This window comes from Vidua macroura, chromosome 12 (assembly GCF_024509145.1).
Source record: "Vidua macroura isolate BioBank_ID:100142 chromosome 12, ASM2450914v1, whole genome shotgun sequence".
NCBI lineage: Eukaryota > Metazoa > Chordata > Aves > Passeriformes > Viduidae > Vidua > Vidua macroura.
Window position 1 is genome coordinate 8690423 of NC_071582.1, and position 21581 is coordinate 8712003.

The 21581-nt window shown below is 36.4% G+C and overlaps 1 protein-coding gene across 3 annotated transcripts in view; it reads right to left on the reverse strand.

Annotated features, from left to right (window-relative positions):
* Positions 1 to 21581, reverse strand: part of CGNL1 (cingulin like 1) — a 42934-nt gene that overhangs the window by 10412 nt on the left and 10941 nt on the right. For all 3 annotated transcript variants that reach the window (XM_053988755.1, XM_053988754.1, XM_053988756.1), the window contains exons 9-14: positions 9087 to 9293; positions 8690 to 8794; positions 5297 to 5449; positions 4497 to 4667; positions 3220 to 3381; positions 2329 to 2418 (exon numbers count right to left, since the gene is read on the reverse strand). In XM_053988755.1, the coding sequence (XP_053844730.1) occupies positions 2329 to 2418; positions 3220 to 3381; positions 4497 to 4667; positions 5297 to 5449; positions 8690 to 8794; positions 9087 to 9293 (888 nt within the window). The remainder of the gene's footprint in view (positions 1 to 2328; positions 2419 to 3219; positions 3382 to 4496; positions 4668 to 5296; positions 5450 to 8689; positions 8795 to 9086; positions 9294 to 21581) is intronic.

Below are 21581 nucleotides of genomic sequence, written 5' to 3' on the forward strand. Positions count from 1 at the left end.
ACTAATAGGATTTGACCCACTTTTCCCTAACATTTTTTTCTGTTTCCACTCTGCTGTGGTATTTCTTAGAACAAGGCAAAAGGAGATGAGTGTGTCATGCAGCCATTCAGATTCAAAAGGGTGTTTAAATTAAAAAAGAATAACATTTCATGGCAAGTGAAATGTGAACTATTATTCTTGCCAATGTTTATTCAAACATTCAGCGTTATATAAAATAGAACCAGTTGTTTAAATTTGTTTTTACTAGAAATTTCAGTATTATAGTTCATAATCGGTATATTAAAATAACATATTTATAATAATAGTTTTAAAAATGTAGAGGAATATAGATATTACCAAAATAAATCCATTATAATTTCTCATGTCATTATAAATGCTTAGCAGACCCTGAAATACTCTTTAGTAATTTGACTACTTAGTCATTCTGGCATAAAATCAAAACAAAGCAACCTTTATAACTCATGTGTGAAATGAGAAATTCCAGACCTCAAAATAAACATTTTTTTTACCCATTATGTAACATTTTAGTCACCAAACTGTATTTTAGGTTGCCATTCAGTTAGCAAATTAACTTCCATGGCAGTTATGACTAAAGTACTTTTATTCCAGGTTTACTACACAGGCACAGACTCCAGTATTAAAGGCTTCCTGATTTAACAACAGCATGACCCCATATTATTATAGGTCCTTTATATTCTATTTCACCCACTGACTCAGAGTCTGAACAATAGCAATGGAACAATAGCAGAAAGTCTTTATTACAATCAAATAGAATCTCAGTAGCCTGAGTTCAAACAAAGAAGTAATGGTGCCTTGGTGCTTCAAGGATGCATGAGAGAAAGCTGAGCTCTACCTCACTTTAAACTTTCCAGCTGCTTCAATGGAACACACAATTTCATTGTAAAGACACAGAAACTAAGATTTTACTTTCTGTTCTCCCTCTGAAGCTACAGCTATTCAAAAGAATGTCAGTAGGGGTTTTTTTTTTGGGTTTTTTTGTTTTTTTTTTTTTCCTGGAGAAAGAGAAATGAGAACAGAAAAGATTATTGTGGGTACCTCAATGCTAATTGTCCCCTGAGCTTCTAGGAAATTACTATGAGCTGTAGTACTTCATGTAGAGTTACAGCAGCAGATGTGCTGTAAAGAGTTATGCAGTTTCACATCTTTCAGAAAGCAAAAATAAGGCTAAGAACATTATCTAGGCCATGATATTCCAAGACAGCCACATCACTGTATTTCTTTCCATGAACTATTACAACATTTGCATGATCCTGACTACTCAGCTATGGTTGTCTGGCCACTTTTACAGTAATTAGGCCCTACACTTACTTTACTAGTTTATTTTAAATCTTTGTTATAGGACATATAATTTCTTATGTCAGTTCCTTCAGAAATCTTAAATAACATTATTAAAGTCTCTGTCTTCAAACCAATGAACTCCTAATTGTTCTAAGACTTGGTAATTTCCAACTCGATGGTCTCACTTCCGATACAGTCACTCCAATTCCCCCCACCTGCACATTCATGGGCTTTAGTGAAGACAGAGATAAAATGTTCCTTAATTTGACAGGGCATACTTGGATTACTTTTTATCTTGACTGAGGCCTCATCCTACAGTCTCCACAACTTCTTCCCTCTTCTTATACAGACAAAAACCTTTTTGTTACTTGTTTGAGTTACTGTGATAGCTTGGCAAGTATTACTTTATCTTTACATTTTCTGCCCCATGAGACACAACCTCACTAATAAATACTTTTTCCCCTCTTTTTGGGCTACCAACTTATTTTACACTTCTGGAACAAAAGACTGATGTTTTTATGTGGAAAATACTTTCCAGTTGTCTTGCCTTTGATATATCTTAATCAGTTTTTACACTTGTAATAAAAATAAAGCTTCCTCTCTGTTGAAACTGGCTAGCATTCTTGGTTCAGCCGATTTCACTAAATAATCCCACAATTTCCTAAAGCTCCTCCCCTTCCTTCTTTGAAATTAAGAGTCTATTGTGCTGAATTACTTTTCAGTATGATTGAAATTGTGATCTTTCAATATAAGAGACTCTTCACAACAGGCTTACTGGTCTTCAGTCTTTATATATCCTGTGTCTGTTTTCCAGTTAGAGTAACAGGAACAAAATGGTTTGTGATGATGTGGAGGGAGCATATTTCATCATGTTTGTGAACCTTGGGTTTTTTGGATTTACATGCTCGCTCAAGTATAGCATATAAATCATGTTGCTAATCATTATTTAGTTGATCAATATTGATTGTGATCCTAATAACACTTTTTCATAGAATCATTAAGCAAAAGCTGGAAAATTTGTTCAAGTACCTGTTCTCTGCACCTGCTGATCCTCTCAGACAACAAATCCGAATTATTCTTTTCTTCATCAAGCTCAAGTTCCAGGTGAGACAACTTGTCCTAAGTGAAACAAAGAAAAGCAACCTCAACATACTACATTCCATCCTCTTCAGATTGCTATCAGGGCATTCCTCATTAAACTTCAGCAACTCAAAGTGTCTGACAGACTAAGCTTGGAAACTGAAATGCCTCTTAAAACACACAGCAGAAGAGATGGCAGGTAGATAAGCCTTTACAGTGAATTTGTTTGACAGAAGTAATATAAACATTTTGTTTCCTTTTTTTTAATCACTCTCAACAATTTTAAGAATATAAGATAAATTCTATAATGTTTCTAGAGACTTTTTTTTAGTATCTGCATTACATTATACATTTGGAAGACAAATTTCTTTTTATCTGAATACAATGACATAGAGACGTTTATGAAAGTCAAATGACAGCCTAGTTGAACTGAACAGTTATGAACCCTGTAACAAGTTAGAATCACAATGTTATTCAGACTCCTGAAATAAACTGACATCAAAGGCTAAACAAAACTTACACTTCTAAATACTTTTGAAGTTCTGAATGATGGGCCTAGAAATTAAAATCATGCAAATTTGTATGACAAGCTCTAGACAAAATTAATTAAAAAGAAGTTAATTTAAAGTATGAGAGAAAATTCTAATTTAGAACATATCATGTTACAATAGATATACTAACAAATTACCTTTAAAATAGATCATATTAATTCCTGCAGTAATACTACAAGGATTTTCAAAAACATGAAGCTATTTTGATTCCTTCCAAGCAGAACCCATGTGAAACAAAATTATTTTCATCTCTTCTAAAAAGTAACAAACCCTTAAGAATGTCTTTTACCTCCATTAGTTTGATTTGTCTTGCCCGATCATCTTTTAAGTGGTTTTTGGCTTCCAGTTCATACTCCAAGCTTTTCACAGTCTGTTCCAATAACTGAGTTTTTGTTATTGCCTCATCCTGGGCTCTCTGGTGGTCCCTCAGGTTTTCTTCCATCAGACGCATCTGAAGCAATAAGATCATGGGAATACACTTGACACTGTACTTCCTATAAACAAGGGATGGCAGCAAAGGGGGCTCCCTGCAAACACGACAGATCTGGAAGCATGACAGAATTCCACTGAGTTACTGGCTTTTCACAGTAATTTTTGCTTTATCCACCAGATGGCACCAAGAAAATAAACTTGGATTATGACCTTTAATGAGATAACTGCAAACACAGTGTGCTTACACTGTGTAAACATACACTTGCATATTTGATGTATGTATTAATGTAGGTATCTACATACAACTTCATTCAACTCAAGAGCTATGTTCTCAAAATCAGTGTTTTGTCTTTCATTTTTCATCATGAGTGATCATCCAAAGGCTCTCTGTCCCTGAATGGAATAAATATAGAAGGAAGACACAACAATATACAGGAAGTACTCTTTCTTCTATTGTTGTTCTTTTAAATTTAATTTAAAACAAGTTTTCTAAGGGGAGAGGGCAATATAAGAGTTCTAAACTGGAAAAATCCTACTACTAAAATACTCCATACAGAGAAAACATCTGTGACCCATGTGTTCTCATAGTTTTTCCAACTGGAGAGCAGGTATATGCAGATTTTTAAAAGACTTGATTGTCTTTATGGAAAAATTTACATACTATGAGGCAGACACTCAAGACTGGTTGGTTCTTGGTTGCACAGGAACCTTTGTCATTTAAAGCTGCACCTTGGCTCATATGAAAGAAGAAGAGAATGTATGTTTGTATGTCTCCTTGTTTTTCCTAAATAACTGGTGGTATCAAAAATATTTCGAAATTCTCAATTCCTTCAGTAGCAGGCATTAAATAGCAGCAGATCATCAACAGAATCCTTGTCATTTCACTTAAGGTGCATTCATTTGACAAACACTGCATTTATGTGTCCTAAACAGGAACTACCATTTCCCCAGCAGAAATAACATGCTGATCACCACCATGGAAAATCAAACTCAAAAGCATGCTGAGATCAGCCTCTCATGATGCACCTTAGAGTACACAAAAGCATGATAGCAAACATGCATTATCTTGAAAACTACCTGCACTGAATTCTACATCAAAATTGAGACTTCCTCACTGAACTTATGAGTCATTACCTCATCTTGCATTCTTATGTTCATCAGGCGTGATTTTTCTACCTCAATGTTTTTCTCCTTTAATTGCCTCTGTAGATCTACAAATTCCCTGCGATTTTTCTCCTTGTATTCATCAAGCTGGCTCTGAAGCTCCATAGTTGATGTTTTTGAGATCTCCACCATTTCAGACATCTGGGCAAAAAGTACATATATAAAAGGTTCTGTTGTGCTTAATAAAACAAATGGGGTTTTTTCTTCCTGCTTCAGTATTCAGCTCAGTATTTTCAAACAGAAAATTTATCAAACATTCCCAAATAAATTAATTTCTGTGCAGAAGTGGGAAAACACAAAACAGTAAAGTTAACTTCTAATAGCATGTGTGGCAAGACTATTCTCTTTTTGTCTGTCAGCAGTTCTTCCAGCTGAGTGACACAGTGAACTGCAGAGTTACACTTCAGTATGTCAGTATTAGCTGTACAGTTTACACACAGATAGCACGATAAATCTGCTGCAGAAATTTTGAGAATCAGCTGTAAAACTCTGAAATATCGCTGTACTGTACATGAGAACTGAACTCAGATCTGGGATCTGGTTTGTACAGAACTGGTTTACAATACCATTTTGCAATAGTGGGGTTCCAATCATTGTTCCAGCCCTGAAAGCTTTTAATAAGAACCTCTAGGTTAAAGAAACTAATACTAAACTTTTCATTTTACTTTTTTTTCACATTTAAAAAGATACAATTCTTTACAGTTTGCCCGTTCATTTACTTCTATCTGGTAAATATAGATCCCTGCAGCCTCTTGGGCGTGAACTTGTACCTCCTCCTGTAACTTCTCAACAGTCTTGTTCAGTTGCAATCTTTCATTCTCCATTTCATTCTTTATCTGCTTTAACTGCTCCTTCTGCTGAGTTTCATCTTTTAATTGCTGACTTAACTGCTGTCGTTCCTGCGAAATGCAACGGATGTTCTCCTGCAGTAGATGAAAAAGCATGTATCATGAAATGTAGACCGTATTTTCTAATGCCTTAAAGGTATGTTACTTATCACAGTAATACCAGCAGCTTGTGTAAAATTACGACAAATTTCAGGTTTGACAGTTTGCTAGCTAGTATAGGACAAGCACTGATACATCATGCTAGAAATAACTGAATGTCCATTTATACCTCTTTTCTTAACTCAAGTATTAAAACCATGATGCAATGGGAATGTTGCTACCAACTATCCAAAGGCTGCAGTTTCCTCAGTGTCTGCCTGTTCAGTCACTACACTGAATTTCAGTATTTGAAATCTGGATGCCCTACATGACAGCTTCAATGCTCAATTTAAGTATAATCTCTAATCTGAGTGCCCTCCATGTACAAAAATCCTTGAGCACTTCTCAGTGGAATTGGCTGGCCTGTCACAGTGTAACTGCAAGTCAGGCAAACAGTCTGTCAGTTGCCAATTTAAAGTCAATCTTTAGTGGCAATTAATTACTTTGTGAAGAAGCTAAAGTGTTATATGAAAAGAGAACAAAATGGGGGAAATGAAAAGAAGTAATTTGTTTCCACACTAACCTAAAAGATTATTCTGGTATTTCTCTATTTTTTCCAAACAATACTAGTTGAATGTTCTTTACAAAATCAGTAACTCATCTCAGCTGGTAACTGAAAATTAAGAATGTATTTCAATTTATAATGCTCTGCAATGCTAATTCTAGATGCCGGCCATTATCTACCACAATGAAAAGATAAACTTTCTGGTTTTCCACCCCTTGAAAGGACCCCATGTTCTGATTGTTTAATTTAAAAAGCACAGATTACTTGATGCTGCCATCCATAATGTTGGTATAATTATTAGTTTTTAAGATATCAAAGTACCATATATGCTATGGTTAAAGGGCATAATAATTAGGTCATTTCCCCTTCTCAATGGTACAAAAATGTTGCAATTTATTTCATTTCCTGAAACACTGCTCTACACAGAAGTGGCTACCCTAAAACAAAGGTTAGAACACAACACGAAATGCTACAAAAATACTCCTCACTTCTGCATCCATAAACAAAATTTCAATACAGAGGATGATTTTAGATGAAAGCACTAAGGCAAACTGTCTATTACATTGAAGTGCATACCAGCTTTAACTTTTCTGACTAGAAATCCAGAATGGAGAAGGAATAGACTTGGCTGTTTCCAGTAACTGTTACAGTTCTATTGGTATTGTCATTGTCTTTCTTATACTAGATACCATTACAAGTAATTTGTGTTATGTAAAAAAGCAAGATGGGACAGTCAGGAATTGCATTTCCACTGAGATAGACATTATTATTAGATAGACATTATTACAGTGCCAGAGTTTGTCGTCTAAACTGTCAATGGTAACACAAGGCCAAATCAACCCACTGCACAACATTATTCATTAGAACAACTCTAAAGACAGAAAGGCTGAATTGTTCTAAACAAAGGGCCTGCTGATTACATCCTGAGGTCTGTTAGTGCTCATATCCGGTGGACAAGAGTGTAGAATCAGAAAGAGGATTAAATTTAGTGTGCCAGAACTTAGACATAAATTGTGAATAAAATGTCAAGACAAACTCTGCTGTCACCTTCCCTAGAATTCTTTCATTTGGAGACCCTGCTTGGAGGCAGCATTATTTGGCACGATGCCCTGAAGGATGCATAAACAGAAAAAAAAAGAACATATTTTTCAAGCATCTTGACCCAAAGCTAATCAAGATGCAGGAGATGTGTATGGTGCATTGATCCATGTTACACAGCAAGGTCAAGTCAGCCTGTGACAGAAGGGAGTTCTTAGGGGAGTGTGCTAAATGCAAGCCAGTGATGAGCAATGCGCCCCTACAGTGATTGTGCAGACTATCAGTGATACAGACAAGCAAACAAGGAGAATCAGTGAGGGAGATCAGGTAAACAGATTTAAAATGAAAAAAAAAATTTAAAAAATAAGACAACCAAAAATCAAGCTTGACCAAAAGCCTCAGAGGAAACATTCATGAAGTTACGAGAAACATCAGCTTAAAAACATCATTTTGTGGAAACAAAACTCACCCATATTGTTCAAACCTTATATTTTTGAAGCACATTCAATTTTAAAGATATAGAAGTATTTTCTTGCTATCGTTATCTTTTCTTTTTACCAAAATTAACTGAATCATGAGAACATGCTGGTTAACACAGTCTTTCCTTGGCTTTTAATTCACTTAGAGACAAGTTTCATTTTCAGATTTTCAGAACAGAAATGTAAAATTTATGTTGAAGACAACAGGGGAAAACATCCATTCAATTGAAAAAGTGGCACTAGCAATTTACATGTACCTCACTTTTGAGTCTGACTTGTTTGATAGAATCCCTTGAAACTTTAGCTTCTAGAGGCCAAACTGAGAGAATTCTAAACTGATACTGTTGAAATCAATCCTTCTTTGGTTCATGTAAAGGATGAATCACAGAGAAGAAAAATTAGGTTTGTAGCTTTTGCAGACACAAAATATGAGGTAAATAAGAATAGTTTCAAGATGTCTACACATTCCACTCATTAATAAATAGATCTGAATCACCCAGTCTTGACTCATACACAACACTGCCAACATCTCTCACCACTGCTCTGAAGCAGATGCATTCTCTACATTTAATTTCTGGGCTAATCTGAAAGAAAGCAGAACCTTTCCTGGACACTGGGCAGACTAAGGAGCAAGGTGGAAAGAGGACTTCATTCAGAATTGAAAAGGCTGCAAATCCTAGTGATACATGTTAAACGTCTCTGGTTTTGTGATTAAATATTCCAGTTCCATACAACATTTGCAAATAAGGCAAGCTCATAAAAACAGAGAAGCAAATGTCCTGATATTTGTCCATTAACAATATCTTTGTTTATATTCAAGTACAGCTTTTTATTATTTTACATGTAAATACCTTCATGAGTTGCATGATCACTGAAAATAATAGATTTGTGCAACCTTAGGCAGTTTATTTGGCAATTCTCTTCCCCAAAATTTTGCTAGATCCATGGAACTAGGAAAAAAAAACTTAAGCAAGAAAACAATTTTAATTTGTTGATGCTATGGTTTCATTACACATTTGAACACTGAAGTGAGGTCTAAACTTTACAACAAAGTGTACTTCAAAAAGAATGAGATGTAACTCTACAGAAAGCAATAGTGATTCAGGTAAACAGAAAACTTAAAATTTAAATTACCCAAATTTTTCTTGTTCTTACCTGCATATCTTCCAGCTGGCTTTCCAAAGTTGCTTTGAGCACTAACAATTCTTTTCCCTCCATTTCAGCATGTTTCAAAGCTTCTTCTAATTGTTGCTTCTCTTTCTGCAATGATGCAATTTGATACATTCAGAAACAGTGGCCAGGCCTTTAATCTGACAAAGTAAACTGAGCTGTTAAGTCTTTTCACTCTGGCCTGTAACTGATTTCCCCAGTCCCAAGGTGTGACTTGGTTTTACTCTGGTTTTCAATGGGAAAATCTTTCCTACACATATCAGCACCCTGATTCCTGACAATTTGGTTTTCCTTACCCTTTCCTATGGCATTGTCCGTCCTCCTCTTGGTCAGTACATTGCAAAGAGAAAGACTACTTAAGGGGCTTGTTTTCTTAACTTACCTCACATGTCTTTAATTTTTCCTTCACTGAATTTTCTTCTCCTTTCATATTATCAATTTGTTTGTGCAGCTCCTCAATCTTCCTCTCTAGCTCAGTAAGTGTTCTCTTCAATTGTTTATTTTCCTCAATCAGCTCTCTGACTTGATTTTCTACACTATTTCGCTCCTCTTGTGCAGCATTTTTTTCACTTGCAAGGACAGCAGCATTCTAGTGAAAACAAATTATGTCATGTTAAGAAAAAAAAAAAAAAAAGAATTTATGCTGTTTTCCAACAGGAGTTCCGTAAGGCATCACAGAAAATACAGCTAGGATATAACATTAAAATATCAACAGACACTTTAATATTTAGCATTTTTCCTCCTTGGGCATATGAACACATAAAGTAATATATGACACCTAAATAGTCTCATGCTTGTCATCTCATATTTTCACCTTAACATCTTCCTCTTTATTATCCTAAAATATTTCATTACCAAATCCATTGTTAGGTAATTTCAAATAAACTATAACATTTAACAGATAGAAAAAGCCATATGGACCTTTAAGTAAGAACATATTTATGAAGAGTGTCTTCCACAGCAACACAAAATTTAGGCACATCACTGATGATTCCAAGCAACACACATGCAACACACTGGTGGGGCTGCAGAGTAAATGACAGATAATATAAAGAGATTTTTACACTAAATAAACAGTGGTGATTCAACTTGTATTGAATACTGAGTTCAATTTGTATTCAAAAATATACACTTTCTTCTTCAGAAACTCAAATCGATACATAGCACAAACACAAATTATAATAATGAACAAAGCATCACAACTTGTGGCACTGGATTTTTGATTTTTTTTTTTTTTGCAGGGCAGCTGGCTGCAGCATGTTACTTTTCAGAGCTAAACATCACCTTACCACTTACCCTCTAAAACACCGTGCCATTTACTGTGGAAACCATGAGTGGAAGTATCTGTCCCATATTGTTATACTATCTATACTCTTGTAACACAGACCAGGTATGCACTCATAAACATTGAATTCTGTAAAGAGCAAAAAGGATTTAATCTTTGCTCTTCACTGACTTCTCATTCAGCATCCCCTCCAAAGAACACAGAAGAACCCAGGATATAAAGGGTGGTTCTTGTTTCTGGGCATTCAGGGGCTGATACAAAACAATACTGTACAAAGATCTGGTTCCCAAGTGCAGCCCCACTGTTTTCTACATCAAGACCTTAAACAACAGCAAGAACATCAGAGCAAACACAGGAATCAGTCTAGGCCAGGATTCTCTCTCATGGCCATGGCTGATGCTTAAACAACAGCAGGAATATCAGAACAAACATAGGAATCAATCTAGACCAGGATTCTCTCTCATGTCCATGGTTGATGCTTACAGGCAAAAAGAGGAGAAACAACTATGAGGCAAGCCTTTCATCATTATACACTCCCAGCTCTCACTGGTTTTCTTCCATGAATGTATCATCCATTAATTTCTCTAATCCTTCTCAAATCCATTTATACCATTGGCCTCTACATTATCTGATAACAATAAGTAATTACACATTCACTACTGAAGCATAACATTTTTTGCATGTGAAATTGTGTTTATCTGGGTGAAAACAAAAGAAATCCTATCAAACTACTCAGAAACTATTTTGTGAAATATTATATGAAAGCATGAAAATCACTTTTCATTTACACTATTTTTGATTGTTGCTCCTTATCTTCCCCTCTCCTTACCCAAAAGGAATAAGCAAAGTTATATAAAAGGGTGTTTACAAAGAGTGCCCTCACTAGACTGTTTTCTAGCAAGCAGCAGCTTTAAAATCATGCAAATTAGATAAAGCAGTAACTCAGAAAACACTCAGACTGTCTACAGGGTCAATGAACTTATTATACAAAAACTGGCAGCATAAGCAGGCTGACAAGTTCTGGTCTTTTGAAAATCCTGAAAAAACTTGTTCTTCTAAATACATGACTAGTTAAAAGCTCTGAAATAAATCTCTGTCGATGCTTTAAGATTTCACATACTGGAATTTCAATAGCATTTATATATTCCTTTAATTTTTGCTTTCTGCATGCAGCGAAGTTTTACTAATTAGCAAGCACTCCACCAGTGGCTCCTTTTAGTCTCATTTCTCCTTTCTGGAGCTGAGTGAAAGCAGCTGAGGCACGCTGGGGAGTTGAGGGAAAGGAATGTTGATTTGTCTGTTCTTTTTCATCCAACTGCCTACATGGGGCTGCACAGTAAGAGAGGAGTGCAGTAGACCCACTCAGACCTGGAGATTGCACTACATCAACCATGGTTTGCTCTACTTTCCCAACACAAGCAACAGTATCTACTTAAAAGTAAATGCACACATGCACAAAAGCAAACAACCCAACAACCACCCCCAGAATCCATATACATAAATAAACACAGAAGTAATATCTATCTATATATATTATTTAACCTAAGAGGTTCAAAATTTAGTTCAGATTACACTGAACTAGTGTTCAGTGCCATCATATCTAGAGATCTGCTCCAGCCTGTTTTTTGTAGTATGTATCTTAGGATACAGACCCTAACATTAAACTAAACTATTATTTGCTCTCCTTTTTCAATATATATTTCAGTAAATTAGCAAATTACATGTAAAATGTAGAGAAGTGTAAAGAAGCAAGTGTTGTCTTTATTAACCTAATTTAAAATCTTGGAAATAAATTGGATATATAAATAAACCTTGCTAAAGTTCCAGCTGATTGAGTGACCAGCACTTAGCCAGCAGATCTTCACAGGTCTCTAATGACCTTGGCATCATTACAAAGGTTATACTTGCCAAAGCAAATTCTCTAACATGTTAAGGACAAAATTCCTTTCTTTGACACACACATACTTTTATGGTAGAAAACTCTCTTGGTATATATGGAGAGCTGCACTGTATTGTAGTTGGAGAGTGAATGCTTTTCTTACTTAAAATCTGGGGAGACTACAAGGAATTTTCTTCACAACGTGGGGTTTCACTGTACACATTGTTTCAACATCTTTTCAAGTTGTTTCAGACAAGACTGAAAAGAAACACAGGAGTATCTATCTTATCAATTTACTTTACACAACTGTACTGCACACATAAGGCATGGAAGATCATCCTGACGATATTGTTCAGGAGGATACTAGACAAAACAATCCAAAAGTATCTTCAATTTGATAATGAAGTTTAAACAAAGTCAAGCCGTACAAATACAGTTTAGATGTTTCTTGTATAAGAAAAAGCACACATAGCATCATTTCTCCAAGAGTCAAATTACACAGCTGGGTTTAGACAGTAAAAAGCTTATATTCATTTTTCCCTAGAGTACTGAGGATTTCATGCAGAGCTTCTTCACTGGCACAAATGAAGTTTCTGGATTATAAGAGCTTTTGGCAACGTGTGCCATATCCTATAGCAGATTACCACAGAAAGTTAAGGTATCAAAAGTCTCCACATGTCTTGCCTTGTATTCTCCACTGTTAGTCCTCTCCGGCACCCCACATTACATTCTACCTCCCCTCTAGGCCTGCTGTTCGGAAGACACGTGAACATGACAGCAAAAAGCCTAGGGATCACTGGAGAGCATACACAAAGCATACAAGCACTGAAATGCAGTTCTGACAGAGCTTGTAGCAACACCATTAGGGGAGAACCTGGTGGAGAGGGATCCTTGTCCATATATTGAACACTTACATAAGGTTCAGGCCAGCAGCTATCACACCATACACGGCCACTGCTGATGCATAAAAGGATTGCTGTGTCCTTTGCCAGTGGAGCCCCTGCACACAGGCAGTGTGCTCCTGCAGTCCCACAAGCCAGCAGGCAGAGCACTCATGTACACACCACAGGTACAATTTAACATTGTCATTAGGGATGGCTCTCTGCATAGAATTTCCCTAACAAAACATGGAAGCAAAAGATATGAAAACCACTGCATTGAAATGACAGTGAAATTACTATGTATGTTGCTAAAGTCTGGTTATTGCTGTGCTTCATAGGCTAAAACTGGAAGTGGCAACAATAAGGACAGTTTAAACTGTCCAACAGTATTTGCCCAAAAGCTAGTGGGGTTCTCTGGGGTTCTGCCTACATGAGCAGGGACACATGTTTTCACTGAAAATTCAGGGACTGGTTTACATATTCAAGAAAGGAGTTGAAGGCTGTTTGCAAAAGCATTCAATTAATGGGTAGACAGATGAGGATGAAAGAAGAAGAAAAACTGAACACTGAAGGGGCAGTAAGTACAAATGAGGAAAAAGCCAGACAGGGAGAGATTGTGCTGTGGATCCATTTTCCCCAGTCCACATGTGACTTGTTTGTAATGGTGCTGCACATAAACAGTGTGAGTTAACTAATGGTCCTCAAGGCTTAATGACACAACATCAGTTAATGACTTCTGTTGGTGCCCATTCATAAATCCTTTACATTTATTTATTTGGGAATGTTGGAAAAGTTCTGGCAATTATTTTAACTAAGTTTATATAATTTAACCCATGGTAACAGAACTAGGTGAAGGTCACAAAGTAATGATTTAAGTTGAATATAAAACATTAACAGACATGGTTAATATAAGAACTTTAGTTCAAAGAATTGTGGATCAGTCTCTTCAGAAAGTTTAAAGGAGATTATGCACATAAACATACAGAGCACAGAACAGACAAAACTGGCTAAACAAGATTCTTGTCAACAAAATCTGGAATGAAATACTGTATATTCAGACATATTTGCCAAACAAAGAAAAAGAAAAAAACAAAACACCTCTGCAAAATCTCAAGCCCCTCAAAGAATGGGGGGTGGGGGGGGAGGGTGGCAATTTTATCAAAAATTAAAGTGGACTCTTTTGGATCTTAAAATTAACATATGTGAATTCCAATTTTGCATTTCTTCCCTATGATATAGAAAACGTTTATTTCTTTTCAGTCTCACTAGTTGTGGCAGCACGTTTTAGTAAACCAACTTCTTGCTGTTACTATTTACTACATTGTATTACAGAATTATATTTATGTAAGTAAATACCCTAAGCATTTTGTTTATTATGCTTATTTACTTGCATTTGTTTTGTCTTTCCTTTCAATCTGCCTGTCCTTGCTGTGTCTTCCAGGGCATTCAGTGCCTTCTAGTCCCTACATCTGTACTGTTTTACATTCAGATATGCATCTCCTCAATCTCTGAAGGAACAGAGATTTTATAACCACATCATTTGAACACTTCTTAACCACACTCATATTACCTTCTTATTTATTACCTGTGAATCCATTGAATATTTTATTTTCTCTCTTTCTTTATTTTATTTTCACTTTCTCAAATTTGATCATGTTTAAACTCCTGATTAAGACTATGTAAGCCTTATCAGCAACATTAAGCTACAGAGATTAGGGAAAAGGAGCTGGAAATGGGCTGCAAATTTCTGGAAGAAGCTGAGAATAAAGAAAAAGAAGCTTGTCTAGAAGAAAGAAAACACAGTTGTACAGAAGCTCCCACAATACAAAGTCCTCTGTGACTGACTGAAGATAAGCTTCTGCATTCTGATGTTGTCATTGTGCCACAGTACACATGCAGTAAATTTACTTATTCGTCCAGCAGTGGACTCAAACCAAATAAAACAAGTTATCAAATCCTAGAAGAAAGATTCACTGAAAAAAATCCATTTCTGACCACAAAAATAGATCATACATGGCAGAATATAATCCATGGTGTTCAATAACCATTGATTTTTAATAGTTCTCACATATTTCAATACTAAAGCTTAAAAGATTAATCATACTGCTTGAGAATTTTAGAGTTTACAGCAGAAATGCACTCATTTATAAATGAGTGGCAATAAAGAGAAAGGACAGTTTCACAGCTAAGGTACCCAAAAACCAGCCCTAGAGAATCTGGAGTCTGTTGCTGTCTCTGCGAAAGACCTCCCGAGGCAAGTCATTCAGCCAAATCTTTCCAGAGGATCACTAACTGCATGCTCCTTAACTTCCCTGGTGTTTGAGACACTGGGGTTTGGCTTCCAGAGATCTGAGTGCACAGTTGCAACTGAAGTCAGCAAAAATTGTACCCTGAATATATCAAAGACTTTATAATGACTAACAATGTTAACTTAGGTACTTCTGTTTGGACATGCGCAACTGAAGGATCCTCTCAACACCAATCTCTCTACCTCTTACTTTCCTGTATTTAATACAGGGAATAGCATTACTTAGAAGATGACAGGGAAAAGGAATGTTCAGAAAAAAAAAGAATTAAAAGTCTGTGAAAAAAATGTCTATAATTCTTTCTCCAGAAGATTTTTAATAGTATGTACAAGCTCCATTTAATTCCTAACAGATGAGAAGAAAATGAGCACACATGTATTTACATACATATATGTGTGTGTGTATTGTTTGATTTGGCACATACACCTGATCTATAAAGTTTTACCTAACATAGGTCTGCTTATTTGAGCCACACAGTCACAGCTGCTGGAGTTTATATGCATGTGGCATTTGGTTTTCAGCTCTAGGCCTATGAAACACAGAAGGGAACAGCAGCAGTAAAATGCATTTCCCTCACCTTTCATCCTGCTCCTTTCAGGCATTTTGCCTAACAAGAAATTAATCTAATAAAGCTTGTGTTTGTGCCTTGTGTATAGTTATATATGTGTCCAGAAGTATTTTTAAACATATTAAATTTAGTCAAGACCAAGTTAAAATAAAGCAATAAATATTGTTCCAACTCCTTTGTTGCAGAAATCTCAGTAAAGCAAATATGTTTATACAGCATTCTACTCTGATCTTTGTTGCAAGCAGTGAACAGATAGTATAAAAGGCATCAAAATCTTTCCAAACACTCATTATTGTGTAAACCCCAAGAAACTGAACAGGACATCAAGGTCCTTTAGATGCAATGAAATGTTCAGTTTCAACCTGAATACAGAAAAATACAGAAAAAATACTTTTTGGATAGGAATGCAGAAAATATTCTGTGGCTCCACACCTTTTTTTTCTACCACACCCTCAACATTGGCAAAGACATGAGAGAGGTTGTGTAACTGATCATTAAAAAATAGTTTTGGCTGACTTCAGTGTTTTAGCTGGTGAAACTCCCCTTTGCCAGTGACTACACACTATGGGATCCTTAGAGTCCTTTTACAAAATAAAGGAAGACTTAAAGTGTGTGGAAGTTAAGTATCATCATTTGCCATGTATTAGAATCCTTACATTTTGGCTAAATCCAATGTTGATCAGGCAAAAGTCAGCAAATTCTTCTAAAAACCTTTACATTTCTTTTCAGAATCCAGTTCAACTGAATATCAGGAACTGCATGTCCAGTTCTGGGCTCCCCAGTCCAGGAAGGACATTGAGGGGCTGGAGCAGGTGCAGAAGGGCAGCAGAGCTGGGGAAGGGTCTAGACCAGAAGTCTGAGGGAGCTGGGGGGCTCAGTCTGGAGAAGAGAAGGCTCAGGGGTGACCTTATCATTCTACAGCTCCCTGACAGGAGAGTGCAGCCGGGTGGGAGTCGGTCCCTTCTCCCAGGGAACGGCGACAGCACGAGAGGACCTGGCCTCAGGCTGTGGCAGGGAAGGTTTAGGTTTGACTTTAAAAAAAGTTTCTTGTCAGCCATCGTGATTAGACACTGGAACGGGCTGCCCAGGGAGGTGGTGGTTACTGGCCCTGAAAGTGTTTAAGGAAGGACTGGATGTGGCACTTGGTGCCATGGTCCAGCTGACATCATGTTATTCTGTGAAAACTGTTTCAACCAATTAACTGTTTGTTCTTTAACAGCCATACTTGAAGAATAAACCTCCATTCAAAATGAGCTGGAGCACAAACTGGAACTTTTTAATGAAAGTAACAGATTTTCAATTTTTTTTTTAATATTCAAAATTGTGCAATCTAAGTAAATGTCAGGATAATCTTCCATAATCTTCTGGAAAAGGGAAATGGTGTTGCTGCTTACTTCATCCTATTCCTGGTGTAGAACACTTCAGGTACCAAGATATTGGCTGTTGAAACCAGCTCTGAAGACTCATGGGCCACCTTTTTAGGTTGATGCTGGACTAATTTAACTTCTTGAACTACATGTAAGAAGTTTCATGTGGCTTCAGGGATTCATATCTACCCAACTCCCTCAGATGATCCAGAGGGGGGTAGCAGTGACAGAGATACCAAATATATTTCTATTTCTCTTTGTATATAAACAAAATAGTTTAAATAAAACTAGACACTGTTTTCCTTAAGTAACATGCAGGTGATTTCCAAAGAAAGAAAAAAACCCAAAACCATTCTACCCCCAAAGACTGACACTGTGGGAAAAAAAAAATGAAAACAAACATAGTGAGTCTCCACATAAGGACAAGATTTTAATTGTAATCATTATTAGCTCTTCTGTAAAGGGAGCTTCTGAAATCAGTATTATTCAGCTACAGTCATCTGGTTTTCAAAGTTCATGAATGCAAATAACAGGTCTTTATTTCTGCTTGTACCTCTGCTTGTAGTTCGGGCATTTTTACCACTGCTTACCTTTAGGCAATTCTTCTAACCCCAGACACTATTTCTTAAACAAGCTGGAAGCCTTGGGATGAATAATAGGATAGCATGGATAATTAAATCTCGTATCTCTACAAAAGGAGTATGAAAATTCCTTACAAATGGAGTGCTAGGATACCAACCCATCCTACCTACTCCCCCAAAAAAGGTAACAACAAAACCAACAAAACTTTTACAAAAAAAGCCTAAATGGCTGCATTTACTGTTTTTCTACCTGACACAGATTATATTAATTCTTCCCATAATCTCAAACAGAGGCCTAGCCAACTTTAACACATGGCTATGCCACTGGAAGCTATTATTAGTTACCTATTAAAAGGGTCAGTGATTTTTTTTTCCCTCTCTTCGCAAGGTACACTGTAACCAGCTTAAATTCTCTGCCGTACTTCAAGAGATTATTCAGTAAGCAAGTGCACAAATTTACAAGACTGGTCTCTCATTTCATTTCAGCTAGAACCACTCTACTAATTCATTAAAAATTCACTGGTGACAGCTTAGAGAAAAGGTTTGTTTTCTTACAAGGTCATTTTCACTGCTTGAAATGGTACCATGTCTTTAATATTACTTCCAAAACTATTTAGGTTTTCATTTATGAAATGTAATGAAAGATTTAAATACCTACATTTGAAGACTGAGAATGCAGCCCTCTTTTACACAGAGCATATTAAACAAAATTTTCCAATTTAGGCATGACCTAACGTTTATATAAGTTATAAAATCCAGGGCCAGGAAAGTATTAAGCTCTTAACCGGTACCTGCATCAATGTCATGTTATCCCCCTGGCTATGTATCATGACATACTCAGACTGGCTTATACTAACAGTCTTTTGAAGGTCAGAAGTTGTTGGATAGACTAGAGTAAAATATTAACCAACCTTGTGTTCACGTTGCTCCCTCCTGTTTAACAGAGTCAAATACTTCCCATACATACACAAACAGGCATATACTGTCATGAGAAAAATCACCTGAATACATAAACTGTCTTCTGCCAACAAGGATTAGAGATTCTCCTGATGGCATTAAAGAAGTAACTGGCTGTACAAGCTCTTGCAAAGCTTCCAAAACAAAGAAAATGAAAAATCACAAACAACCCCCCTTCCTAACCCAGACTTACTGAAATAGTCCTAGCAGAGGAAGGTCCACAATAGTTAAATGACTATGTCAGATAAACAGGATTATTTTTTTATTATCCTATAGATGTGGTCCAATCCAACTCAAACAGAACTTTGTAGGACAATTTTGCTTAGAGGCTTTCTTGACTCTACATACAGTATAAAACATACTAGCTGTAGTTTCATGGTACTGACTGCACCCAAACCCACACACATACCCACCAAATAAATGGAGGAGTAAACTCCTCCATTGCATGGAAATGAAGGACTGGAGGAGGTGGAACTTAAAGACAGAGTCACCAACTTACGTATTCAGAGTGCTTTAGAGGCACATTTTATATTCGTGTTGACAACACTAATATTCCATCATTTGTTTGGTACTTCATTAAATGGGTCCTGAAAACATGCATGATGCTATTACCAACTTCCTTTCCACACACAGAACAGACAGGTTGGGCAAAACAAATCAAGTCTGTCTTCCAAACTTTTCATATACAGTTCTGAAATAGGTGTTTCCAATAATGATACCTATTGAAGGAGTGTCTGCAGCTTTCCTTCCACTATCACACTTCTGGCTGCTTACCCTCCCTCGCTTTCCCCCACTCCTTCTGTGTTTGTACCACACTGCAAATCAATCAGAATCTTACGAGGCTTTTAGAAGGCTGGTAAAAGAGGCCAGAAAATGAAAGGGGGAGAGAGGTTAGGTCAGGAAAGATGAAACATTGACTTGGACCACTCACTCCACCATTTGACTCTGTACACAGTTTAGATCCATTACCAACCAGCTTCTAGAACTGAAACAAAGAAGTGTTATTTCAACATGACAAAAGCTGCCTCAGGCAGGCAGAGGAAAGAAAATACCCACCAGTGGCATTTCAAATCCTAGATCACCTTCTCTAAATCTTTGTCAATTGTTATGTGTCTTGCTTGAGGTGAACATACCAGCCTCAGACACAGCATTCAGGATGCAGATTCAGATGAATTACGGATGTATGGATAAGAGCTCATAATGATGTTTCCATGCCCAAGTAATTCTTATTATATCATTTGTTTCTTTTACTGCTATCAAGACTGTGAGTTTTTAGCATGATTCATTATAGCCCTAAGATTTCACTTCAGCATGAAACAAGGCATTGGGTTTTTTTCAGATATATATATATAATTTTATAGTTACATACATTAAATCACTTAAAGTACCAAAGTGGTTTTGCAATGCTCTACACTTGTATCTTCACTTTTCCCTGAGTAACTTGGCTAACCACTGTTCACTGTACAGTATTATTCCAAAACAGGTTCTCAGAATAGACTAGATTTAGTTATGTTTTCCAAGCCATTTATACAAAAAAGGCATACAGAGTATATCTCAGTATGATTTCGAATGCTTAAGCCAGTTTTTAAGTTTCTGCTCTACATGGGAGATTTTTATTAGCTTTGAGGAAGACACATTATCAGGTTAAGTAGAAAAAGATTCAATAGTTACTTTTCATTTCAAATGTCTTTATAGTTTGTGCTAGATTCACCTAAATTAACAAGATGGGGAAAAACCAAAACCAAAGCTTCTTCTTGATGCTGTTGAGCAGGACGGGAACGAAGAACTCCAGATCAGAGGGCTAAGAAAATGTTTATTTCAAATGTACCGCTCTATATATAGAGAACATTGAGAAGACTAATTTCATTGGTCTTAGAGTAAAAACATCCCACACCATTGGTGGGCAGTGAATGACGCACAGTGGCAGGACATATCTATAAACAATGTGAATAACAAGATAGATTAGAGAATTATTTACATTCTTTCCCAACTGTTTCCCAGGCTCTCGCCTGGTTAGAAAACCTTTCTCTTTCTCTCTGACTGACCTGAGAATACCCACATCTTCTCATGTACAATACCAGAGATTTATTTTTTTTCTTATCTTAAAAGAGGACCATTTTAGTTCATAACATGTGCAGAAGGTAACCACTGCCTTTTGCTGTTCCTACATTTGCTCTGGTAAAATTCCTTCTTCTCTTTAATTATAATGTAATCATATGTAACACATACATGTGTTAATGGTAACGTGATCACCAGCTTCATTGCATTCTTAAACGCGTTGATAAATTAATCAGCTCTAAACTCTGAGTGTCTCTATTACCACTCTGAGAACAAGGTCAGACATATGACCTGCCAAATAAATCAGTCAAGGTCAGGCTTAGATAAGCCTCTTCCTAACATGATGATTACAGCTTTTTCTGAACAACATCATTTGTTCAGCCAGCTTCTCTAAATACAGATGGAAATTTGAAGTGCTGTGCAACTAAATGTGAAGTTTGCAACTGCCCTCCTGAGCTGCTATAATTTCAGTGAAATTAGAATCGTATTAATTGAAGTGTGCTACCACCTTTTACCTGCAGCATTACATTCCAAAAGCTATTTCCAAATTTTTTTGAAACCGTGGCACTTCATCTACAGTGACAGAGCACTCATGGTTAAAATAGTACAATCCTGCACTGTTGTGTTGTAGAGCCAGATTAAATAATGGAATTTTTTCTACGACATTAAAACTGCGAGTACAGTTCATATTAATCTCCGTTCTAGCACTTGCAGTCATGGAGAAATATATTGTTAATCAGAAAGACATTAATTTTTAATTTATTATTAAAATAAAGGCAATTGTTATCCCACAGAGGTATGTCTTGGAAGAACAAAACTTTTCCTATTGTTAAATGGAAATAGTCTGGTCTCAGTCTCAACAAACAAGCAATGAAGTCAAGAATAGTCACAGCCATCTCAAGACCACCACAAGCAAAAGACATAACACAAAAATAAGTTAAAAAGGTAAACTGTAACAAAGAAAAACAATATCTTAATATTTGTGACTTTATTTC